General features: G+C 34.1%; 1 protein-coding gene across 5 annotated transcripts in view; it reads left to right on the top strand.

The window, feature by feature from the left end:
• Positions 1–27,896, top strand: part of LOC108588667 (uncharacterized) — a 708,321-nt gene that overhangs the window by 660,057 nt on the left and 20,368 nt on the right. For 4 of the 5 annotated variants that reach the window (XR_013527909.1, XM_078352723.1, XM_078352724.1 and 1 more), the window contains 2 exons: positions 17,405–17,442; positions 20,335–20,450. Coding sequence is in view for 4 of the 5 variants with exons in the window: in XM_078352723.1 (XP_078208849.1) it covers positions 17,405–17,422 (18 nt within the window). In the remaining variant the exon portion in view is untranslated. Of the gene's footprint in view, positions 1–17,404; positions 17,443–20,334; positions 20,609–27,896 lie in introns of those variants that run through there. The other variant, XM_078352725.1, reaches the window with a different exon arrangement.

Raw genomic sequence — 27,896 nt, forward strand, 5'->3', positions numbered from 1 at the left:
GCAGTAACTGAAAATAGTTGTTATTGCTAGTTTTTTCAAGCTTTATTCAGGTATAATGATAACTACAAATTCTGTGCATTTAAGATATACAATGTGATGTTTTGATGTACCTGTACACTGTAGAATGATTACCACAATCTAGCTTATTAAAACATCTCTCTTCTAACACCGACACACAGAGTTTGTAGGAAATAAGAAGTCTATAGGTTTTAAAAGCTTTGGCCTCCTAGTTAAAACCTGAACACTATTAAAAGTGAGAGGGACCATTTATGCAATGTATATATATATTAGCTTTCCTTTTGTGGCTGTGACTAATCTTAAGAATAAGACATGGAAACCATTGACTTTCATGCCATTGCTTTCTTCTACTTCTGGAAAGAACAAAACATAGAAGAAGGTCATGCTATCAATCACATCCTCTTATGTTCCACTTCCTTACATAGTTCAACGGTGGTGGCAGCTGGAAAAGATGTTCAAGATCATCAGTGATCCCTTTTAGGATCAGGTATCACTAGTATTAGGAGGTTCCAGATTCTGAAACTCAGTGATGCTTATTATTATATCCATCTAAGGACACCATGGGTAAACACAAGGCTGAAGCTAAAAATGTAGGGAAAAGGCAGTCCAAATATAGTTTCTGTACTCTAGGTAGATAATCATAGGTCCTGAGATGGGCTCTATTTGCAAAAATGAGATATGAAAAAATACATTTTAATATGTGAAGCACAATATGGATGTAAGGACATATCCTGAGCACGAAAGGAAGTGTGATGCCACGCAGTACAATGTGAGCACTAAGAAAACCAAACAAGGTTTTATTGGACAAGCTATTTTTATTGTTACTGCTTCTCCTCAGTGTACCATGTTATAGTGAACCTTAATGATATTATACTCACGTTTTGTTATTTCAGTTCCTATTCTTCCTTCCTTCAACATCTCAGACCTAAAATTATATAACAGCCTCTTAACAGCACTGGATCCTTCTCACATGACTTCATTAAATTTCAAACAAATGTATTGAGATCCTACTATGTAAATTACATGAGTTTGGAACTAGACATAAGTCATTGTCTTTTAGAAGTATAAACTATAATGGTGATATTATATCAAAAAATGAATGCTTAACATAAAATGTGATAATAAAAAAAAAGAAAAACAGCCATTGTATCATGGGAATACTAACAACTTTCAAGCGTCTATGGTGACTTTTAATAATGACACCATTTATGTTGTAAAATGGGTATAAGAATAAGACCCCAAACAAAGGGAGAGTTGTAAGGATTCAATGAAATGATCCATGTTAAGTGCTTAGCAATGTTCCTAGACCATAGTAAACAGTCACTCAATAATAGCTTTAATAATTATTATTTTTAAAATTTTTATTTGAAAGCCTTTTTCGAGGAATATCTTGTTTTCTGAAAAATGAGCAGAACTGGGGTCTTTCTCCTCTGTTTTTCTGTGACTCCTTACATATGATTTTATTATAGCACTTCCCACACTATTATAATTGTTTAATTATCTGTCTCCAACAGACAACAATATCTGAGCTCCTGAAGAGAAGGATAGTGTTCTATTTGTTTTCAGTTCTCAAGGTTTATACAGAGCTTGGTACACAATAAAAGGTTAATAAATGATAAATAAATGTTTTTAGTTTTTGTACTTGTGTTTTATTTTCATATAGAGTGGACCACAGTGGCATAGATTGCAATATGTCCTCAAATCCTATTGGAATAGTTATTTTGCTGTCATATGTGGCAGTGTTTCAAAGATTCAGATGTATTTTCACATTTCATTTCACCCTGTGAACAATCTATACTTTATTAGCTTACCATAAAGAAATAAGTTTGGAATGCAGCTGTTCTCCATTAGTCTCTCATACCATACTCACTGAAGCTGAATCTCTGTGAAGGTTGTCCTTCCTTCAAAGGCATAAAAATATCTGGATTTTGGTTACTATCAGGGATAGAGGGTGGGCAGTTGTGTCATTGAGTGGGACAGGTGAAGCAGGAGAATCTAGTTCTGATCTGGTTCTGATTCTGGGGAAATGCTCTAAAGTCACGTGTTTCTTAGCTTAACTCAAAAAGTTAGGCAATTTCATTATGTTCATGTCACACTTTTTACTGAATCTTTACTGAATTAATGTACTTCACTTGGAACTCATTGGTAAAACTGGAAAAAGGTCTGAATCTTCATTTTTCTAAATTATTTTAATAAAAGAATACATATAAAGATGTCCTGTGAAATATGAAGCAGTAGATTACACAATGTAGTGACAGTGATAGTGTAGCCAATCTAACTGCATTGCGAATACAGTTTGCTTCTGAAGGAAGTGTAGCCCTTGCAAAATTTAAAAACTTATCTCCCAGTATTTTTGAGTTCCTTAGAGGTTGTACTGCCTGTCCACAGATCTAACATCTGTGCATTTCTGTGGGGTAGAGTGATTGGCCTGCTTCCCTTGTCATGGAGGTGTTTTCTCTCTCCATGCTGCTCTAAGTGCTGTGAACCCACCTGCTGCTCAGAAGACTAGTTCGTGACTAGTAACTGAGCTCTCTGTATGCCATACCGCATGATGGTATGTGTATGGAGGTACTAGAGAGATGGCTACTTCATTAAATGTTCTACTCTTGTTAGAGGAATCGAGGTGCCTTAATGCATTGAACAGTTTCCTGAAGCAGAATGGAGAGCAAATTTCTGGAGTCTTATTCCAGTGAGAAGGACTGCATTAGTCCATTCTCACACTGCTATAAAAACTAAGTAAGACTGGGTAATTTATGAAGAAAATAGATTTAATTGACTCACAGTTCCACAGCCTGTACAAAAGAATGGCTGGGAGGCCTCAGGAAACTTACAATCATGGTGGTAGTCAAAGGGATGGGATCTTGACTCTAAAGTCACCAAATATTTACAACCCAAAAAAGTCCTCTTTAAGACCTATTATAGTCAAAATGTCAAAAGTCTAAGACAAAGAGAATTATAAAAACAGGAGAAGAAAATCAACTCACATACAAGAAAATTAGAACAAGACAAGAATGCCTACTCCTGTTCAACATAACACTGGAAGTCCTAGCCACAGTGATCAGGCAAGAGAAAAAATAAAAGGCATCCAAACAGGAAGAAAGGAAGTCAAGCTATCTCTCTTCAATGTTGATATAATTCTGTACCAAGAAAAATCTATAGTCTCTGCCTAAAGGCTCCTAGAATTGGTAAACCACTTTAGTAAATTTTCAGGCTACAAAATCAATCTACTAAAATCAGAAGCACTTTTATTCACTATTAATGTTCAAGCTGAGAGCCAAATCAAGAATGCAGTCTCATTCTCAAGAGCCACAAAAACAGTAAAATACCTAGAAACAGAGCTAACCAGGGAAGTGAAATATCTCTACAATAAAAATTATGAAATACTCCCAAAAGAAATGAGAGATGACACAAGCAAATAGATAAACATTCTATTCTCATGGATAGGAAGAATCAATATTGTTAAAATGCATACTGTCAAAAGCAGTGTACAAATTGTATGCTATTCTCATCAAACTACCAATGCCAGTTTTTACAGAATTAGGAAAACCTATTCTAAAACACATGTATAACCAAGAAAGAGTGTGAATAGCCAAAGCAATCCTAAACAAAAAGAAAAAAATTTGAGGCATCACACTAGCAGCTGTACAATTCAAACTATACTTCAAGGCTACAGTAACCAAAACAGCATGGTACTGAATGGAAAAAAATACCCAAGTATATGCTGTCTAAAAGAAAATCACTTTACCTGTAAAGACACACACAGACTGAAAGTGAAATGGAAAAATGTATTCCATGCAAATGGAAATTATAAGTGAACAAAAGTAGCTCTACTTAAATAAAATAAACTTCAATTCAAAAACCTAAAGACAGACAAAAAAGGTCTCTATATAATGACAAAGGCATTAATTCATAATGGGGAATAACAATTGTAAACACACACACACACACCCCTAATACTAGAGCACCCAGTAGATTGTGAATGTTACTAACAGAAAGAAATGACAAAGATTTGAGGTGATTAATATGATAATTACTTTTAATTGATAATTACATAGTATATATTATATCACACTCTACCCCATAAATATGTAGAATTATCCTGTGTCAATTGATAAAAATATATTTAATTAACTTTTAAAAAGAAATCACAAGTACATAATATATACATATACATATAAATGTCTTTACATTTTTTCAGGTAGGCATGGCTATGTTGCCCAGGCTGGCCTTGAAATTTTGGAGTTCAGCAATCCTTCTACATCAGCCTCCTGAATAGCTAGAACTACAGATGTGTGAAATGATGTCTAACTTAAATTTTCTTTCGTGTGTGTTTATAGTGTTCCAAATTAGCCTACCCTGCTGATTGACTGCTACCAAATTTCTGTAAATTACTGTATGTGTTTTTCTTGTAGGATAAAATAAAATCAAGGGGTATACATTTAAAAAGTTTCTTGGCCGGGCACAGTGGCGCACGCCTGTAATCCCAGCACTTTGGGAGGCCAAGGCGGGTGGATCATGAGGTCAAGAGATCGAGGCCATCCTGGTCAACATGGTGAAACCCCGTCTCTACTAAAAATACAAAAAATTAGCTGAGCATGGTGGTGCGTGCCTGTAATCCCAGCTACTCAGGAGGCTGAGGCAGGAGAATTGCCTGAACCCAGGAGGCGGAGGTTGCGGTGAGCCAAGATCGTACCATTGCACTCCAGCCTGGGTAACAAGAGCAAAACTCCGTCTCAAAAAAAAAAAAAAGAAAAAAAAAGTTTATTAAACTAGAACAAAAGTATGGGGTATTGCTTGATTCTAGAATCACAAAAGCCAATTAGGTCTTTAAAAAAAACATTCACCATTGTTCTTAGAATATTATGACTGACAGATATACCCTAGCACCTCAAAATATTTGGGAAAATTTATAATATATTAAAAAAGTTAGTATACCTAATAATATTCAATTATATCAAGGAACAGGAGGAAATATTAGAGGAGCATTTGTATACTGAAGGTGTTGATCAGCACTGCACTTTAGAGAATTTTCCATGCTTCTTGCCTGAATTTGCATATATATATATATAAAGAAGATCAAGCAGTGGTTGGGTATGGGCAATCATCTTTTTTAAAGGCAGCTAGTCCTAAGGTAAATCACAGGACTTAGTAAAGTTAGTGATGAAGCTAATCTCTCTTCTGTGAGCTCCTAAAGCACTAAGAACTTAATGATATTATTTTACTTAGTAACATTACATATCTAACTTTTGATACGTATGTATTAATCTTGTATCTTTGCCTTGACAATAAAGTAAAAAGAATAATTCTATTTCCTTCTTCAGTGTTTCCTAAGAACATAGTGCATTATTCATAGTCTTTCACTTACTAGAACCTAAGAAGCTGAATAAGGTGTTTAAAGAAACTCTAAAAATTACCTATTGACATTTTGCTATTGACAATATCCCAAATAAACTGAATATTTTTAAAAGTACCTAAGCCTTTAAATCACGTTTGTGTTGGGAAAAAGTGTTTCTTGGGGTTATGTCATCTCGTTCAGAATGTTTAGAAGACATTAGGACTCAAGTCATGTGTTGCTGTGTAGCACAGCTGCACCTAGTAAATTTGCTGTTTTGGTGACATTGGCCAATTTGATGAGCTTTCAAACAAAATTTTGCCAAATAGAGTGCAAACTCTTATGAATAGTGCATTTCATGATTATCAGTTTGACTTTCATCAGTTTGCTTATGGAGTAGAAACAACGAAAATCCTAAATAAATAAGGTGGATATACTTTAAAAAATTGTGTTTTAATTATGCCTGTTAGTCCACTGTAAAAATTCTATAATACATAACTAAATGGAGAATTTATGGTAAGATTATTTAAGTCCAAATAAAAAAAATCTTTGTTTATTACTACCCAATGTAGAATCTATTGGGAACGGATTACCTCTTTCAAATAGTCTTTTATATTTGGTAGATTGTCTCTTCCTTCTGAGCTGCTAATTAGCTGCTCCTGAGGTATGGTGAGGGTGACGAGCACAGTTACGCTGTCTCCGTAGTAAAGATTATGTCGCCGTAAGATAAGTGTAGTTTGCTATAAATATTAACATCACTCAAGATAAATATAACTTGCAAATTCCAGTCACAGTCTTTTCCAAAACTGTAAAGCTAGATCCTGAACTGAAGCTATGGTGACTTCTAAAGAGTTTTATAGAAAAAAATTTTAAGCTGACCGGGCGCGGTGGCTCATGCCTGTAATCCCAGCACTTTGGGAGGCCGAGGCGGGTGGATCACGAGGTCAAGAAATCGAGATCATCCTGGTCAACATGGTGAAACCCCGTCTCTACTAAAAATACAAAAATTAGCTGGGCATGGTGGCGCATGCCTGTAATCCCAGCTACTCAGGAGGCTGAGGTAGGAGAACTGCCTGAACCCAGGAGGTGGAGTTTGCCGTGAGCCAAGATGGCACCGTTGCACTCCAGCCTGGGTAACAAGAGTGAAACTCCGTCTCAAAAAAAAAAAAAAAAAGAGAGAGAGAAAGAAAAGGATGCTTCAGTATTTGTGTATTCAACTTCAGAAGGTTTCAAGGAGTATAATATACCTTCATAAATTTAAATTATGCATTATTTAATACAAAGTAGGACTATTTTGAAAAGATAGTAAGCAAAATTCCAGCTTCAGCTCTTGGATAGGTAATTGAATACAGAAGAGAAATTGAAAACATTATTCTGAGAGTTGAAGTGATGTGAATATTTTTTGAGTGGTATTTACTTAAATCTCATCCTTTTTCAGGCTTCCCAGGAAGGATATATAGGGATATATTTAAGAAACCATCTACTAATTATAACAATATGATGTATAAATCTAAAATTAGAAATCAAAGACTATGTCTTATAACAGTGGACTTAGTTAATATGTTTAGCCAATCAATACTTAGCATTTCTCTGTAAACCTCATAGGTGATTTTGACCCCACTAGTTTGTAAATGTTGCTAATGGTATTATAGGTGGCCTGTAGTACAGCAGAATTTAACAATGCAATCCAATAAATAATTTGGAGAGTATATTACAAAAGATCAAGCATTGTGCTTGGTAGGTAGGTAGAAAGTGTGAAGATACCAACATGGACTAAATATTATTTCGATCCTTAAGAAATCTGTGATCTTCGGTGGCTCACGCCTGTAATCCCAGCACTTTGGGAGGCCGAGGCGGGTGGATCACGAGGTCAATAGATCGAGGCCATCCTGGTCAACGTGGTGAAACCCCGTCTCTACTAAAAATACAAAAAATTAGCTGGGCATGGTGGCGCGTGCCTGTAATCCCAGCTACTCAGGAGGCTGAGGCAGGAGAATTGCCTGAACCCAGGAGGTGGAGTTTGCAGTGAGCCGAGATTGCGCCATTGCATTCCAGCCTGGGTACCAAGAGCGAAACTCCGTCTCAAAAAAAAAAAAAAAAAAAAAAAAAAAAAAAGAAATCTGTGATCTTAAATGGGAAATTTATAGCACACTGAAAACAAGCAAAATGTGCTGTGAAATACACGTGCAGTCCATAGGAAAGAGGATATGATCTGAATTATGTAGAATATTTAATTCTTAACCCTGGGTACCATCTTACCTAAGGTTTTGCAAGGTATTTTTTGGGGATTGACTTTTATGTCTTTTGATATAATGCTGAGAACCTTGTGGCAGGAAAGAAAATGCACCAATAACTTTCCCTTGTTATATCCATTGTGAACTTTTCTGAAGATTTTGACCAAATTACCATGTACATTCTTCATTTTATTTGCCAGCATAATCAAGTAAGGTATGTATTTACTGGAAGCATAGCTTCAGAAGTTACCCCAAATAGTCATGAGTGCATATGTAGTTTCATACCATTCTTTTTCTTATTATTTTCTTTTTGGAGACAAAGTCATACTCTGTCACCCAGGCTGGAGTGCAATGGCATGATCTCAGCTGACTTCAACTTCTGTCTCCCAGGTTTAAGTGATTTTCTTGCCTCAGCCTCCCTAGTAGCTGGGATTTCAAGCATCCGCTACCATGCCAGGCTAATTTTTTGTATTTTTAGGGAAATGGGGTGTTACCGTGTTAACCAGGCTGGTCTCAAACTCCTGACCACAGGTGATCTGCCTGCCTCTGCCTCCCAAAGTGTGGGGATTCATACATTCTTAAATAGAAAGTTATCAAAATTAGTTATATGTATTCCTGATGTCTCCTTTTTACCTAATCTTCAAATTTTCTTTATATTCTTTCCATCTGTAGTCTCTTGAAGGGCAATAAAACAAGTCTGAAAAACCTTTTTATCCTTTTTTTTCTGTATTTTGGTGGCTCATGGTCAGACTCTGCAGCTCTGTCACAGCTGGGCTGGAATCCTGGCAGGTGGTGATCATAGGCTGACTTGGAATTTTCCCTGAAGTGCTTGGGTTGTTAGAATATGGGCCAAATGGACTTCACAAACCACTTGCATCCAAACTCTCCATTTGATCTCACTTTGATATGAAGAATAGCTACAGAGAAACATGTACAAAAATGCTCTCCTCAGAGGCGTGTACACACAGCCAGTTCAAGATGATACAATGCTGACAACTGTGGTTTAATATCAAAATTGCAATATTATTCCTAGTTTAATTGTCTTGATATATTTTAATGAAGACTGAGCTGTTTTTCCATGTTGTATAATAGGGCTGATCCTAATTAAGTCACTAAACATTACTAATCATGTCAGGAGAAAATATATAGTCAAAGATTCATAGTTTCTAATCATTTTCTATACTGTTATAAACTAGATTTCTTTTTTGGCATATCATTTGTTGCAGTTTTCATAATACTGCTTAAAATTTATTTATAATATTGAGTGCCGGACTTGACTCAGGTCTGAATTGGAAAAACTTACCAGTTTTATGGATTAAAAAAAAGTGTTATATATTAAAATGTCTCTCTTAAAATTTTTATCTGTCATGTGTCAACACTGTTAAACTGAAGAGAATAAAGGCAAAAAAATCTGCCAGGGAGAACATAAGAAAAGACATGACCATTTTAGGCAGAAATAATGATATTAGATGGAAATATAAATACATACAAAGAAATGAAGAGACCAGAAATAGTAAAAACTAGGTAAATGTGAGAGTAAACTTTTTTTCATGTTTAATAGCCTTAAAAAATATTAGACTTTCTAAAACAAAAATAAGCAACAATGTATTGTGGTGTTTTTAACATATTATATATTATTGTATATAATAGTAATAGCACAAAAATGAACAGGAGAAAATTGGAAGTATAGCATTTTAAAGTTTTATACTATAAGTCTGTTGAAAAGTAGGCTATGGTAAGTTCAACATATATATTGTAGACCTTAGATGGACCACAAAAATGATTTAAAAATATATATTTAAATAAGCCCACAATGGATATTAAGTAAACCTATTAAAAACACTCAATGCAAAACAAGGAAAGAAAAAAAAAAGGAAGAAAAAAGAAGGCCACAGGCCAGGCACAGTGGCTCACACCTGTAATCTCAGCATTTGGGGACCCGAGGCAGGTGGGTCATCTGAGGTCTGAAGTTTGAGACCAGTCTGGGCAACATGGTGAAACTCCATCTCTACTAAAAATAAAAAACTTAGCCAGGTATGGTGGCACACATCTGTAATCCCAGCTGCTCAGGATGCTGCGGCAGGAGAATCTCTCGAACCTGGGAGGTGGAGGTTGCAGTGAGCCAAGATCCTGCCACTGCACTCCAGCCTGAATGACAGAGAAAGACTCTGACAAAAAAAATGCTAGTGAGCAAGCAATTAAGCAAGCAGGAGGGAGGGAGGAAGGAAAGAAGGAAGCCAATGCTGAGAAAGAAGGGAGGAAGGGAGGGAGGAAGGGAAGGAGGGAGGAAGGAAACAAGGAAGGAAAAATGAGATAATTAGAAAAATACAGCAAGATAGTAAGTTTATATCCAACTTTATCAGTAATTATATGGGATTAAATGTACCTGATTTAAAACATCCAATAAAAAGACAATGTCAGACTCAGATTGCATACAAAAGTAACATTGAACTATGTGGTGTCTACTAAAAACACATATTAAATATTAAAGTAAAATTTATGGTAAGGAATATTATCAGATATAAAGACAGATACTTTATAATAGCAGAGATAATGATTTAAGAAAAATAATCCTGAACATGTATGCACCTAACAGTAACACTTCAAAATACATTTCAAAAAATTGATGGAACTGAAAGAAAACCAGGCAAATGGACAAATCTGTTATAGCTAGAGACTTCAACACTCATCTCTCTGTAACTGAGTGAACAAAATAAGAATACAGAGGACCTATCTATCATGTTCAGAACATTTCAAACAACTGTAAAGTGCATGATTTTTAAGTGTAAATGGAGTGCTTATCAAGATAGACCATATTCTGAGCTATGCATCTCAACATATTTTAAAATTATATATATAATAGATACAAAATATCTATAGTATAGAATATATATACAATATATAATATAATGTAATGAGATATAGTATATATGGTATATATATGTATAGTATAAGATTTATACATGTCATATGTATAGAATACACTATATATATACACACAAGAACTATTTTCACTGAGAAAAAGAAACTAAAAATTAATTTTAAAAAGTTACTAGTAAATCTCCAAATATTTACAACCTGAACAATTGCACACATTAGTGGGTATAAAAATAAACCGCAAAGGAAATTAGAAACTAATTTGAATGAAAAAAATTATACCATATTAAAATTTCTGAAATGCAGCTAAAGTAGTGCTTAGAAGGAAATTTATTGCAGTAATGCTTATATTAGCAGAAAAACATAATTTCAAAACAATTACCTAAGTTTCTTCAAGAAACCAGAAAGGGAAGAACAAATTACACCCACAGTAAACAGAATAAAAGCATAAGAGCAGGTATCAAAGAAATTGAGACTGGGAAAAGAAATAGAAAAAAGAACTGACACCAAGAGCAAATTGTCCAAAAAGATAGAAAATAAAATTATAGTTGCAACACTCTTCCCAGTAGCCAAGATTTTGAAGCAATCTAAGTGTCCATCAACAGATTAATGGATAAAGGAAATATGGTGAATATTCACAATGGAGTACTATTCAGCCATACAAAAGAGTGAGATTTTGTCATTTGCAAAAACATGGATGGAACTGGAGGTCATTATTTTAAGTGAAATAAGCCAGGCACAGACAAGCAAACATCATTTGTTTTCACTTATTTGTGGGAGCTAAACATTAAAACATTTGACCTCGTGGAGACTAAGAATAGAAGGATGGTTACCAGAGGGTGGGAAGTGTAGTGGGAGCAGAGGGCAGGGGGAGAGAGGGGTATGGTTAATGGACACAAAATAATAGGAAGAACGAATAAGACCTAGTAATTGTTAGCACTACAGGGTGACTATAGTCAATATTAATATAATTGTATATTTTCAAATGACCAAGAGTATAATTTTTTTAACACTAATGATAAATACTTGAGGGGATAAATGCCCAATTTTTCATGATGTGATTATTATGCATTGCATGTACATACCAAAATATTTCATGTGCCTCATAAATATATGCATCTATTATGTACCCACAAAAATATAAAATAAAATAAAAAATAAAATCATAAACCTTTAGTTTGACTGATCCAGGAAAAAGAAGACACAAATTACTAATATCAGCAATGATACAGGAGAAATCATAATATATCCTTCACACATTATAAGATGTTAAGATCAGATTATAAAATATTTTATGCCAATAAATTCGATAATTTGGATGAATTGGACAAATTCCTTGAAAGACCCATTTAACAAACTTAAGAAATATAGATAGCTTAATAAGTCCTGTCTACTAAATGGATTGCATTTAAAGATACCTTCTCACAAAAGAAAGAAACAGAAAACCACTTCTAGTCTAAATAGGCTCATTGGTGAATTTTATGACACATTTAAAGAAATAGTAGTTTCTATTCTATACAAACTTTACAATGAAGGAAAGTAAAGGTTTTGATAAAGTCAATGAGGTAATTTACATGGTAAGTATGGTAACAGTTTGGCCAGCCTACTTACCCAACCTTATATTTTATGATAAACCAGTGCTAAACCCACTAGTTATAGTATTTTTTGCAGATTCTGTAAACTAAAACTAGGCAATAACATTGCAAGAAAATTGCAAGCCAATAGTCCTCATATAGCAGACACAAATAGCCTTTACACAGCATAATGAAATTAATCTTGATAGTATGTAAAAATGGCAATATATTATGACCCTGTGGATTGCATGGCTGGAATATAAGGTGGTTCAACATTTACAGATTAATATACTTCCACAAATCAAGAAACTAAAAATAATCAAATCACATGATCATCTTAACATACAGAAAAAGCATTTGAAAAAAGTTAACATCCGTTAACAATGAAAACTCTCCAGAAACTAGAAATAGGAGATGCCATCAACCTGAAAAAAAGGCTGTTACAAAAACTGTATTTAACATCAGACTTAATAGTTGAAAGTCTAAATACTTTATTTCTAACATAGGTAACAAGTAAAGTTATTCATTGTCACCACTTTTATTCAATATTGTACTGGAAATTTAGCTAGTACAAGAAGACAGGAACAAAAGAAGGGAAAAGGATACAAATTGGAAAGAAAGAAAATGATTTGCAGTGATATCATTACTTATGTAGAAAATCCCACTATAACTAGTGGGTTTAGCACTAGTTTATCACAAACTATAAGGTCAAGTAAGTAGGTTGTTCAAACTGTTAACATAGTAACTATGTTTATGACAAGAAGCACTTTTATATAGGTAAATTTGACGTTGACAGTAAATACATTTCCATTTTATTGTGAATGTAAGTAATGACCAGTGTTTAAAAATAATTTTAATGTGTTTGTTGTTTACATAAACAACAAAAGAAAGAAACAAAAAAAAGGTCAAACAATAGGTTCAAAATTACTTTTTTGTCATTACTTTTAATGGCAAAAACAGCAATTACTTTGCACCAATCTAATACTTGTGAGCATTTGTGCACATGTATATAGGGATATACATCCTAGAATGTAGCATTCATTTGTATCTCAGGAAGCACAATAAATGATATGTGGATAGATAAAGGAAGGCATGATTGTAATTGCTCGATGTTAACCAGTTTACCTTTGAAATGGCAATATATCATAATTGAAATGTGGGAGCATTATGGTTACACTGGAATATAAGAGTATAATACAATGATTATAATTTACAATATGAGTTTGAAAACTGACTACTGTTTTTTCCTTAAGAATATTCATTTTCAATTCTCTGACAAAACGTGTGTCTGCTCTTTTCTCTGCCCACAGTCTAACGTTTTATGTTTCTTTAAAGTTGGTGATGTGTGTGAAATGCTTTTCCAGCAAGTCAGTGTTAGTAAATCAAAGTTAGGTTTTGAGAGTTCCCTTAGTATCAGGTACTATCAAAGCCGTTTGCCAGCTGGGGAGTACTCTTCCTTTGAGAAGTGCACTGGATTATTTAAATTTAACTTCAGCCACGGTTTCATTAAGTTCCTCTTCAGCCGTTTCTGGTAAATTGTCTTGAAAATTAGCAAACATTTCAGTAATGCAGTCTGGGAAATTCAGTGTGTAACTCTTAGCATGTTTTATTGCAATAATAAGGTCTTGACAATTTTGCTTTTGCTTAGCCATTATGCTCTTCGTTGGTTTTAACTGAACACTGACAGTCTTGATTGTAGGTCAGTGCAGTTCCAGCAGCATTGGAATGAATGACTTGAAAAATTGTCCACTGGAAATCAGAAGATTGTAGAAACTGATTAAACTCATATGAAAGAAAACTCTAAGTGTATTAAGCTAATTTTATTGAAAGCATAAATACAAAATTGTCCACAAATCATGTGTGCATAATTGTATGATGTTTTACCAAGTAAATAAACCTATGTAAGCAAGTAGTTTAGGAGATAGAAAACTGCTGCTATCAAGAAAGCTTCTTCATGACCTTTCCAAGTCATTACCCCATTTAAAGGGAGCAAAATAAATTTGTTTGCCTACTTTATAAAATTTTTCTGATTTAGAGAAAAATAAATTTGCTTTACCTACTTTGGAGATTTATGTAAAAGGAAACCAAAAATAAGTGCCCTTTTATTGATTTCTTTCAGTCTACATAGTGCTTAGTAGCTATTGTGCTTAGTAGAAATTTATTTATTTTTTGTTGCTGTGTAGTATTTAGATGAATATATCATGGCTCATTTAACCATTCCACAGTTAATGGGCAGATAGTTGTTTCTAGTTTATGAAAATTGCAAATATTGGTATCAGTCTTTTCATACTCATCTTCTTTTTTGCAGCTCACATTTGTCATTTCTTTAGGAGTAGAAATGTTTCATAATAGGTAATTTGTACATTCAGCTTTATGGGATTCTGCCATACAGTAATCCACCATGAGAGTTCCAGTTGCCTCACAGCTTTACTGAAAGTTGTTATTTTTCATAGTTTTTATTATTGCCATTTGTGTGAATGTGCCATTATACTATATTGTGGTTTAACTTTTATGTTGTTAATTTTTATATACCTTTTACAGAGTGTACATTAAAAAAAGTCAGATTGAGTGACTTGTAATAGTTGTTTTTATCTTCTGAATCTGTGCTGTTCAGTATGGTAGACACTAATGACATGTGACGGGTAAGCAATTGAATTGTGGGCAGGTCAGTATGGAGATGTGACTCACATTTCTATATGTCAGTGCTGTTATTGACAAAAATTCTTAGTCAGGTAGATATTCCATGGACATTTTCTCCAGCCATGTCTCCTTCAGTTTTTTTAATCTCATTTTTTAGATTAACAAAGGTCTTTGCTTTTAATGAAGACCAATGTTTCATTCTTCTCCTTTGTGATTATTGCTTTTTGTGCTCAGTAAAAATAATTTTGTCTTCCCTAAGAACATAAAAATATTTTTATAACTAATCTTCAAGAGGCTTTGATATAGTTTGGATCTGTGTCTCCACCCAAATCTCATGCCGAAATGTAATCAGCTGGAAGTGAGGCCTGATGGGAGATTTCTGGATCATGGGTAGCTTAACACCGTCCCTCCTTGATGTTGTCATTGTGAATGTGAGTTTTCATGATATTTGGTTGTTTGAAAGTGTATGGCACTGACCCCGCCTGCCTTGGTCCTGCTCCTTCTATATAAGATACCTGCTCCTGCTTTGCCTTAGGCCATGGGTAAAAGCTCCCTGAAGCCTCCTCAGAAGCAGATGCTATCATGCTTCCTGTATAGCCTGTGGAATCATGAGCCAACTAGACCTCTTTTCTTTAGAAATTACAAGTTTCAGGTATTCTCTATAGCAATGTTTGAGAATGTGCTAATACAGAAAATTGGTACTAAGAGTGAGGTATTACTATAAAGATATCTGAAAATGTAGGAGCAACTTTGGAATTGAGTAACAGGCAGATGGTGGAAGGGTTTCAAGAGGTCAGAAGACAGGAAGATGAGATAAAGTCCTGTAGACATGTTGAATGGTTGTGACCAAAACGCTGATAGTGATATTGACAATGAAGTCCAGGCTGAATAGGTCTCAGACAGAGATGAGGAACTTACTGGGAACTAGAACAAAGGTCATTTTTTGTTATACCTTGGCAGAGAGCTTGGTTGGATTATGCCCCTGCCCAGGGAGTCTGTGGAATTTTGAACTTGAGAATGATTTAGGGTATCTGGCAGAAGAAATTTCTAAGCAACAAATTTCAAGATATGGACTGGCTTCTTCTAAAAACCTATACTCAAATGTATGTGCAAAAAAAAAAAAAAATGACCTGATTGAAACTTTTATTTAAAGAGGAAGCAGTGCATAAACGTTTGGAAAATTTGTGGCTTGGCCATATAGCAGAAAAGGAAAGCCCATTTTCCAGGGAGGAATTAAAGTAGGCTGCAGAAATTTGAGTAAGTAAAAAGGAGCCAAGTGCTGATAGTCAAGACAATGGGAAGAAAGCCTCCAAGGCATTTCAGATACCTTTGCACCAGCATCTCCTACCACAGGCCCCGGGGCCTAGGAGAACTGAAGAGTTTCATGTGCCATGCCCAGTGCTCTATACAGCCTCTCGATACTGCTGCCTGCATACCAGCTGCTCTAGCTCCAGTTTTGCTCAAAGGGTCCAAGGTCCAGCTTGGACTACCACTTCAGATACTGGCAGCTTCTACATGGTGGTAAGTCTGCAGTTGCACAGAGTACAAGAACTGAGGCTTGGGAGTCTCTGCCTAGATTTCAGATGATGTATAGAAAAGCCTGTCTGTCCAGGCAGAAGTCTGCTTCAGGGGTGGAGGCCTCCTAAGGAACCTCTACTAGGGCAGTGTAGAGGGGAAAAGTGAAGCTGGAGTCCCCACACAGAGTCCCCCCTTAGCCACTGCCTAGTGGAGCCCTAGTGGAACTGTGATAAGAAGGCCACTATCCTCTAGACCCCAGAATCGTAGATGCACTTATAGCTTTCACCCTCAGCCTGAAAAGCTACAGGCCCTCAATGCCAACGTATGAGAGCTGCTATGGAAGAACCTTGCAAAGCCATAGGTGCCAAGGTGCCCAAGGTTTTCAGAGGCAAACGGTTGTATCAGTGTGCCCTGAGTGTGAGATACAGAGTCAGAGGAGATTATTTTAGGGCCTTGAGACTTAATGACTTTCCTGCTGGGTTTTTAACTTGCATGGAATCTGTAGCTTCTTTATTTTAGATGATTTCTTCATTTTGTCATGGAAGTATTTACCCAATGCCTATACACTTCTTGTATCTTGGAATTAGATAACTTGTTTTTTTATTTCACAGGCTCTTAGGTAGAAGGCACTAGCCTTATCTCTGATGAGACTTTGAACTGTGAATGTTTGAGTTAATGCTGGCATGAGTTAAGCCTGGGGAACTGCTGGGAAAGTGTAATGGTGTTTTGCAATGTGAGAAGGACATGAGATTTAGGAGGGGCTGGGGGTGAAATAATATGGTTTGGATCTGTGTCCCCACCCAAATCTCATATTGAAATACAGTCTCCAATGCTAGAAGTGGGGACTTGTGGGAGGTTACTGAATCGAGGGAGCATTTTCTCATGGTTTCACACCATTCCTCCTTGGTGCTGTCATTGTGAATAGTGAATTCTTCTGAAATCTTGTTGCTTAAAAGTGTGTTACCTCCCTTCGTCTCTCTCTCTCTTGGTCCTGCTCCTGCCATGTAAGCTGCCTGATCCCACTTTGCCATCTGCCATGAATAAAAGCTTTCTGAGGTCTCCCTAGAAGCAAATGCTTCCATGCTTCTTGTACAACCTGTGGAACCAAGAGCCAGTTAAACCTCTTTATAAGTTATCCAGTGTCAGGTATTTCTTTTAGCAATGCAAGAATGGACTAATACAGGCTTTATGTCTTTATTTTTCACATTTAGGTATATAATCCACCTTGAAGTGACTTTCCTTTCTTTGGGTAAGTTAGAGGTCAAAATTGCTTTCTTTTAGTTATTACTTTTTTTAAAGATAATTGTATATTCACATGCAGTTATAAGAATTTAAATTCTGTGTACTTTTTGCCTTGCGTCCCCTGATGGTAACATTCTGCAAAACTATAGTACAGTATCACAACCAGGATATTAACATTGATGTAGTCAAGATTCAGATTATTTCTAACATCACTGTGATCTTTTATGTTCCTATTTTATAGTCATTCCCTTTTCCTTATTTTTTTTTTAATTGCATTTTAGGTTCTGGGGTACATGTGAAGAACATGCAAGATTGTTGCATAGATACACATGTGGCAGTGTGATTTGCTGCCTTCCTCCCCATCACCTATATCTGGCATTTCTCCCCATGTTCCTAACCTTGTCAGCCACTAATTAATTCTGTTTCTCTAATTGGTTATTTTGATAATTTTATATAAATGAAATTGTACTCAATCTTTGACATTGGCTGTTCTCACTTAGCAGAATTCTTTGGGAATTCATCCATTTTTTTGTGTGTATTTATACAGGTTTCTGTGTAAATGTAAGTTTGTAATTATCTGGTATAAATGCTCACAAGTGATTACTTGGTCATATGGTAGTTGTGGGTTTAGGTTTTTTAAGTTTCAGGCTTAATCTTTTAAACAGCCAAATTACTTTTCAGAGTGTCTATACCATTTGGTCTTCCTACTTGCAATGTATGGCTGATCTTGTTTCTCAATATTGTAACCAGCATTTAGTGTCATTATTTTAAAATTTTAAACATTTTGATGTGTGTATAGTGACGTCTCTTTGTGTTTTAATTTGCATTTCCTTAAGAATAATGTTGAACATCTTTTTATGTGCTTCCTTGCTATATTAATATCTTTTGTAAGGTGTCCATTCATGGTTTTTTAGTTTTGACATTTTTAATGTTGAGTTTTGAGAGATATTTATATTATCTATCTTACCAATCAGTCAATCTATCTATCAGTCTATGTTCTTACCTACCTACATATCTACCTATCTTTTTTTTTTTTTTGAGATGGAGTTTCACTCTTGTTACCCAGGCTGGAGTGCAATGGTGTGATCTCAGCTCCCCACAACCTCCGCCTCCTGGGTTCAGGCAATTCTCCTGCCTCAGCCTCCTGAGTAGCTGGGATTATAGGTACACGCCACCATGCCCAACTAATTTTTGTATTTTTAGTAGAGATGGGGTTTCACCATGTTGACCAGGATGGTCTCCATCTCTCGACCTCGTGATCAACCTGCCTCAGCCTTTCAAAGTGCTGGGATTACAGGCTTGAGCCACTGTGCCCGGCCCCATATCTATCTATCTTTATAGAGAGGTTATTATAAGGAAAGGGCTCCCAGAATTATGAAAGTTTACATGTACTAAGATATGCAAAGTAAATTGGCATTGGATCAAAAAAGAGCTGATGTTTTAGTTCAAGTCTAAATACAGGAAAAAGAAAGCAAAACAAAACAAAGAAATGGATGTCCCTTTGGAAAGCAGTAAGAAAGGAAGGAATTATCTCCTGCTCAAGGGAAGGAAAGGCTTTTTATTCTGTTTAGGCCTTCATTTCATTGAATTAGAACATTAAGGAAGGCAATTGGCTTTACTCAGTCTACCAATTTTAATGTTAATCTCATTACTGAAAACCTTCACAGACATACTTAGAAAAATATTTAATCAAATATCTGGGCACCCTGTGGCCCAGTTAAGTTGACACAGAATTAGCCATTACATTTTTTTCGTGAAAGACAGTTAAATCCAAGTCTGCAATTTACTTATTCCAGTTTGCAATTTACTCTTTTATTTTCTGAATAGTTTTGGACAGATCAAAGTTATTTAAAAATGTGATATAATACAGTTTATCAATAGTTTCTCTTACAGATTATGTTTTTGGTGTCAGGATGAGAACTTTCTGCTTAGCTCTATATTCTCAAGATTTTTTCCCTAATTTTTGTAGAAGTTTTATAGTTTTGAATTTTAAATTTAAATCTGTGATTTATTTAATTTTAGGTTTATTTTTGTATAAGGTGTGAGATCTAGATTGTCGTCCTCCCGCCCGCCCTCCCTCCCTCCCTTCCTTCCTTTTTTCCTTTTTTCTTCTTTTTATCATTTCTTTTCTTTCTCTTTCTCTCTCTTTTTGCTTATCTATGTCCAATTGTTATAATACCTTTTTTTTTGTATTGGAATACTTTTCAATTTTGTCAAAAATCAGTGGAGAATATTTATATGGTGTATTTTCAGATTTTTATTCTGTTCCATTTATCTGTTAATCCAATGCTAATACCATACAATCTTTGTGGAGATAGATTTAATTTAGCAGATGCCTCCCACCTTATTTTTGTGTGTCAAAATCATTTTAGTTGTTACGACTTCTCAGACTTTCTTAAGAAATTTTAGAGTAATTTTGACTGTATCTGTAAAAATTATCTTTCTGAGATTTTGATGGAAATTGTGTTAAGTCTCTGTTTCAGTTTGGGGAGAATTAACATTTTTACTGTGCAAAATCTTCTAATCCCTGAACATAGTTTGTCTTTATATATTTAGATATTTGTTTTGTATATATTTTAATAGTTTTAAGCATACAAGTCCTATACATGTTTTGTTAGATTTTCACTTAAAGTCATTTTTTGAGCAACTCTATTTGATATTATTTTTTAATTTCAGTTTTCTCATGTTCATTGCTACTATACAAAAATGGAATTGACTTTTGAATGATCTTGTATTCTGCAACTTTGTTAAATGCACTTATTATTTTGAGATTTGTATTTGCATTTTTTTCTTTTTTAGAGTCTATGGGATTTTTTTGCATAGAAGATTATGTAATCTATAATGAAGGACAGTTTTATTTCTTCGTTTCTGATCTCTATGTCTTTTCCCTAATTTCCAGGCCTTTTTTTCTACTGGCAAGAACTACTGGCACTGTGTTGAATAAAAGTGATGAGAGCAAACATGCTTGTCATATTTTGAATTTTAGGAGGATAATATTCAGTTTTTCATCAAGAGGTATAGTGTTAATTGTGGATTTTAAAATAGATTCTTTTGTAAAGTTGAGGTAGTTATTCATTCCTATTTTTATTATAAATTAATACTGTATTGTGTCAAATGCTTTATTTGCAGATTTATATGTTTGTGTAATTTTTCTTCTTTGGCTATTAATTTGGCTGTTAATATGGTGGAATATATATATTATATAGTATATATCATATATATATATATATATATATATATATATACACATACATACACACCTTATTTAAGTTTTAGGTTCAGGGGTACACGTACAGGTTTGTTATATAGGTAAACAGATACCATGGGAGTTTGTTATACAGATTACTTTGTCACCCAGATACTAAGCCTAGTACCCATTAGCTATTTTTTCTACTCTTCACCCTCTTCCATCCTCCACCCTCATCTAGACCCCAGTATATTGTTCCTTTCTTTGTGTCCATGAGTTATCATCATCTAGCTGCCACTTATACATAAGAAAATGTGGCATTTAATTTTCTGTTTGTGCATTAGTTTGCTAAGGGTAATGGCCTCCAGCTTCATCCATATTTCAACAAAATAAATAATCTTTTTTATGGCTACATAGTACTCTGTGGTGTATATGTACCACATTTCCTTTATCCAATCTGTCATTTTTGGGCATTTAGGTTGATTTCATGTCTTTACTATTGTGACTAGTGCTGTGATGAACATACAAGTGTATGTATCCTTATGGTAGAATGATTTTTATTACTCTTGGTATATATCCAGTAATGGGATTGCTGCATCAAATGTAGTTTTGTTTTTTAGCTCTTTGAGTAATCACCACACTGCTTTCCACAATGATTGAAATAATTTTCACTCCCACCAATAGTGTATAAGCATGCCCTTTTTTCCACAACCTCCTCAGTATCTACTATTTTTTCACTTTTTAATAATGACCATTCTAAGTGGTATGAGATGGTGTCTTGTTATGATTTTAATTTGTGTTTCTCTAATGATTAGATATACTGAGCATTTATTTATATGCTTTTTAGCCATTCATATGTCTTCTTTTGAAAAGTTTCTGTTTGTGTCCTTTGCCCACTTTTTAATGTGTGTGTGTGTGTGTGTGTGTGTGTGTGTGTGGTTTCTTTGTCTGTCTTTCTCTTTCTTTTTTGTACATTTGTTTAACTTCCTTATAGATGCTAGATTATGCCTTTATCAGATGCATAGTTTTCAAATATTTCCTCACATTCTTTAGGTCTTTGTTTACTCTGTTGATGGTTTCTTTTTCTGTGCAGAAGCTCTTAAGTTCAATTATATTAGACTGGTCAAATTTTGCTTGTGTTGCTATTGCTTTTGACATCTTCCTCATGAAATCTTTGCCTGTTCATATGTTCAGAGAGGTATTGCCTAGGTTGTCTTTCAGAACTTTTTATCATTTTAATATAAAAGTCTTCATTCCTTATTGAGTTATTTTTTGTATATGGTGTAAGAAAGAAGTTCAGGTTCAATCTTCTGCATATGGATAGCCAGTTTGAATATCCAGAACCATTTGTTGAATAGGAAATTCTTTTTCCATTGTTTATTTTGGTCAGCTTTGTTGAAGCTCAGATGTTTATATGTGTGCAACATTATTTCTGTGCTGTCTATTCTGTTATATATATATATATCTATCTATCTGTTTGTGTGTGTGTGTGTATGAGTCTGTTTTTCTACTAGTACCATGCTGTTTTGATTACTGCCATCCTGTAGTATAGTTTGAAGTCCAGTAACATGATGCCTCCAGATTTGCTCTTTTTGCTTAGGATTATATGGGCTGTTCTGGCTACTTTTTTGTTCCATATGAAATTATTTATTTTATTTTTTATTATACTTTAAATTCTGGGATACATGTGCAGAATGTGCAGGTATGTTAAATAGAATGCCTTAATAGTATGATTGGTAATAGAATGATTTATAATCCTTTGGGTATATACCCAGTAATGGGATTGCCAAAGTTCTAGGGTACATGTGCAGAACGTGCAGATTTGTTGATTTAATAGAATGATTTGTAATAGAATGATTTATAATCCTTTGTGTATAAACCCAGTGATGGGATTGCTGGGTCAAATAGTATTTCCAGTTCTAGATCCTTGAGGAATTGCCACACTGTCTTTCACAATGGTTGCACTAATATACACTGCCACCAACAGTGTAAAAGCATTCCTATTTGTCCACTTCCTCTCCAGCATCTGTTGTCTCTTGATTTTTTAATGATTGCCATTTTAACTGGCATGAGATGGTATCTCAATTTGGTTTAGATTTGCATTTCTCTAAGACCAGTGATGATGAACCTTTTTTCATATCTTTGTTGGCTGCATAAATGTCTTCTTTGGTAAAGTGTCTGTTTATATCATTCACCAACTTTTTTATGGGATTATTTTTTTCTTGTTAATTTGTTTTAAGTTATTTATACATTCTGGATAATTAGCCCTTTGTCAGAGGATAAAAAGATTGTAAAAATCATTTCCCATTCCCATTCTGTTGGTTGCCGTTTCACTCTAAGCATTGCGGAGCAGAAGCTCTTTAGTTTAATTAGATCCCATTTGTCTATTTTGGCTTTTGTTACCATTTCTTTTGGTGTTTTAGTCATAAAGTCCTTGCCCATGCCTATTTCCTAAATGGTTTTTTTCTAGGGTTTTTATGGTGTTAGGTCTTATATTTAAATCTTTAACTAACCTGGAGTTAATTTTTGTATAAGGTGTAAGAAAGGGATCCAGTTTCAGATTTCTGCATTCGGCCAGCCAGTTTTCCCAACACCACTTATTAAATAGGGAATCCTTTCCCCATTGCTTGTTTTTGTCAGATTTGTCAAAGATCAGATGATTGTATATGTGTGGCATTATTTATGAGGTCTCTGTTCTGTTCCATTGGTCGATGTCTCTGTTTTTGTACCAGTACCATGCTGTTTTGATTACTGTAGACTTCTAGTATAGTTTGAAGTCAGATAACGTGGTGCCTCTAGTTTTGTATTTTTTGCTTGGGATTGTCTTGGGTTATATGGGCTCTTTTTGGTTCCATATGACGTTTAAGGTTTATTTTATTTTTTCCAATTCTGTGAAGAGGGTTAGTGGTAGCTTGATGGGGATAGAATTGAATCTATAAATTACTTTGGTCAATATGACCATTTTCATGATATTGATTCTTCTTAACCATGAGCATGGAATATTTTTTCATCTGTTTGTGTCCTCTCTTATTTCCTTGAGCAGTGGTTTGTAGTTCTCCTTGAAGAGGTCCTTCACATCCCTTGTTAATTGTATTCCTAGGTCTAGTGGAGAATCTGGACATCAACTTCCAGGAAAGAAACGGCAATTCTCCGTTCATTTCTTGGGTTGTGCCAGTAAAACAGAAGTTTTAAATTACATTCACAGTCTCATAATGTAAGACCCAAAATATCCAGGTTTCAATATAAAGGCATTTCTCATGCCATGAAACAGGAAGGAATAAAACTAAATCAACAGACACTTAATAGATGCCAGTGCAAAGATAACAGAGGTGTGAGCATTATCTGGCAAGGATATTAAAGCAACCATTTTTTTAAAAATGCTTCAAAAATCAAATATGAACAAGTATAAAATAATATGTAAAACACTCAGAAACATAAATTATAAAGAATAATATCAGAATTTTAGAACTAAAACATACAGTAATCAAAATAAACTTAAGGTATGGGCTACACAGCAAGAGAAGGAGTAGGGGAAAGAATCAGTAAACAAGAAGATAGGAAAGTAACAATTGCCTATCTCGACAAAAGAAAATAATAGACTTAAAAGATGAACTGAGTTTCAGAGTCTGGGGACTATAATGAAAGATGTAATATTTATGTCATTTCAGTCCTAAAAGGAGAACAGCAAAATGACAGGATTGAAAACACACTTAAATCATGATTAAAAACGTCACAGATTTGATAAAAGACATAATGCAAATGCTTTAAGATACCAATTAAAGAAAGCATTTGGTAGATTCTGTTAAAAACATGATCTAATTTAAAACTGTATGTATTATACAAGACTCAGTTAAAATATAATAATTACATTTATTCATTAATAAGAATGAATTAACATTTATGTAACAATCCATTCCAAGCAACAGAATATACATTCTTTCCAAGAGTCCATAGATTATATGTTGAAATAGAGCACATCTTCATTCATAAAACACACCTTAACAAATTTAAAAGAATTGAAATCATAGTGTGTTCTCCAATCACCATGCAGTAGTATAAGGAGTAGACACTTTGTCTTTTTCTCATTCATAACATTTAATGAATAAATATACGGTATTTTTTCATGTTGTAATGAGGTGGCTCCATTTTATACATTTCTGAGTGTTTTTATCATAAATAGAGTTGCTAAATGTTATTACTCCATCTATAAATTGAATCATCTGCTAATTTTTCTTTCTTTTGTGAATATGACAAAATTAGATTCATTCATCTTTTCCACTGTTAGACATATCTTTTTTACCATTTTGCAGAATTTATTGTGTAACAAATCTGCACAATCTGCACATGTATCCCAGAACTTAAAGTATAATAAATAAATCTGAAAAAAAGAAAAATGATTTTTACAGCATATATTCATTAGCTCTATAATTTATTTTTTTTAAATGTCTTTTTTATATTTGATATCAGTTATGTTGATCTCAAATAAACAGGCAGTTTTCTTCATCTGTTTTCCAAAAGACAGCAAATTTTGAGTGATTGGTATAATTTCTTCATAAGATATCTGAATTTATTAGTGAAACTGTTTTTGGAATTTTATTTGCAGAATGATTTATGATAATAAAAATGAATCAATTTCAATATAATTGACTTTTCATATTGTATTTAATCTTGCATCAGTTATTGGTTGTTTTCTTCAATAATTTTTTCAGCTTCATCTAATTTTTGATTTACTGTTAAAATATTTTAATATGCCTTAACAATATGGTTACTATCTATAGTATTTCTACAGCTTTGATCCTTATTAGTATTTTCTCTCTTTTTCTTGATCAATATAGGTATAAATTAATTAATTTTATTATTGTTTTTCTATTAAAATATATGGGTTAATTTTCTGACTGCACTCTCAGAAAATAAATTCAGTGGTCTTATTAAGTATTCTAAGAAATGACTGAGCTGACAATAGTGCAAGTACATTTTTATGTTATCTCAGTATGTATTGTTCATAGATACTATAACCAGTTAGAACTCAGCTAATAAGATTTGTATTTTTTAGTAATGTTTCCATTCAGTTCCTTGCTGAGGCATAAAATATCTTTAAGAACCTTTTACTGATGTTCTTCTTCTTCACCTGGCTTCCTTCTGGGAGTCTTTTTCCTCCTGACCCAGTCATTCTCTTCTTTTACTCCATTATCATATCTGGTCTTTTTCTCTGTCTGTATCTGTGCATATGGCTCCCAACACATTAAAATTAGAGTTGTACAGTGATCTGTGCCTCTCATGGATCAAGTGCTGCCAAAAGGCAACATTCAAAGAAAAAATGAAAGCATGGTATCTAGTTGTAGAAGAAAATTAAAAGATTAAAAAATGAATGCCATTTTAATATTCTGTTACCACATCTTTACGTAATAGCAGTAGAAATGCTAGGGTCACATAAACTTTTCTATACAGGAAAGTAATTGTGATTCCAAATATTGTCATTCGCAAAACTGTAAATAGCATTGCCAATAATTAATAATAAAAATTTGATGAATCCATGGTTTGAAATGGGCTTTGACACTTTAACTACTGAATAATTTATATACTGTAAGATATTTTAAAACAAGATAATTTCATACTACATTGTAAAAGAAAATGAATAAGGAAAGAATTGGCATCTGTAACCTTATTTATTCTTACAGTTTTTAGTTCAATGTCAGGGTAATTTATTTTGTGTATGTGACACTATTGTAGGTACAAATGACTGCATATCCAAATGATTTGGAGGTAAATGTTTCAAATATGGGGATAGCAGAAAAAAAAAGAAAATACAGTAAAATTTTAGTCATTGTTAAGTAGGGTTGTGATTTCCTGAATTCTTTCCTGTGGACTATCCTTTTACTTGGCTTCTCCATTCTTCTTTCATTTATGTAGCCCTTTTTATCGTTTGTAATCGACACTGAGTTTCACTCTTCCTTAAATTGTCTAGTAATCATTGACCTTCTCTCACATCAGTGTCTGCTGCTGTTTTATTTTTTTCCACAATATTGTGAATCTTTCATAATTAACAAGATTTTAAGCATCTTGAAGAAACAGTGAAATGGGACTGACATTTTAAAGGAAGATCTCTGTTACAACACTTCTGTAAATTATTTAGTCACATCATTACAACCATGTGAGGTGGATTAAAAATAAATGGAAACTTATGAGTGTCCCCAGGATAAAAAAAATGTTAAGTACATTGCAAGATGCAGTAAATCTCTTACTCTCTAGAGAAGCAATATGACAAAGGGGTTCAGAGTAAGAACTTTGGAACTAGAAGGAACTGAGTCATGCTTTTATTGGTTATAGGTTACATTACTATGGGAAGCATTTAAATTCTATGAACCTCCATTTTAGCTATCTTTCAAAAGAGAATAATATTAATATTACCTGGTAGGGTCACTTCAAGGATTAAAAGACATATTAATGCAGAATTATCATTTAGTTATTCAGTAAATGCTAATTACTCTATTATTAGTATCTTTTTTTCTTATCCCCCTCCCCAAACCATCTTTTGAAGCAGGTATCATACCAAATAATGTTATATTTCTTATATCACCTACAGACATTTGGAACTCAGAAGAGATGCTTAATACCTCTCTCATTCACTGATATTAGTAATATTACATCTCCTTAGACTTCAATAAGTCTGCTCTAAATTTCTATTTTAGTCTATTTTCTGTGAAATGCATCAGAATAAACAGTGTCCCAATCTTATTTGAGTAGAATCAGTAGCACTTGCAGTGGTTTATTGCTCTTGTTACCCTTATCAATTTAAGCAGTTTAAGGATCCAGATATCAGCAATAGAAAAGCCACTGAAGCTGACCCTGACACTGACTAAGACTATATGGGCTCTTCATGTGCACTCTTTGTATGTCTTTACTAATACTGATCTCAATTGTCATGGAACACTAGGAATCATTTTGGTCATGCTGAATGTTAATAATTTTAAGATATTGCTTTGGGAAAAAATGCGCCAAATTGCTTTGACCCATAGTGTTTCTAATACATCCACAAAAACAACTATTAATATATATGTAATATATACCATGAATAATGTTATAAATGCTGTACTATTTAGATGCTTGGGAATGCACAGTGAAGCTCTTTAGCATTCAGTGTGATTTTGGAATGGCTGGTACTGGTTGATCCTTTCTATGTGTAGTGCCTCTTTGAGGAGCTCTTGTAAAGCAGGCCTGGTGGTGACAAAATCTCTGAGTACTTGCTTGTTCGCAAAGGATTTTATTCTTCCTTC

This window comes from Callithrix jacchus, chromosome 16, assembly GCF_049354715.1.
Source record: "Callithrix jacchus isolate 240 chromosome 16, calJac240_pri, whole genome shotgun sequence".
Taxonomy (NCBI): domain Eukaryota; kingdom Metazoa; phylum Chordata; class Mammalia; order Primates; family Cebidae; genus Callithrix; species Callithrix jacchus.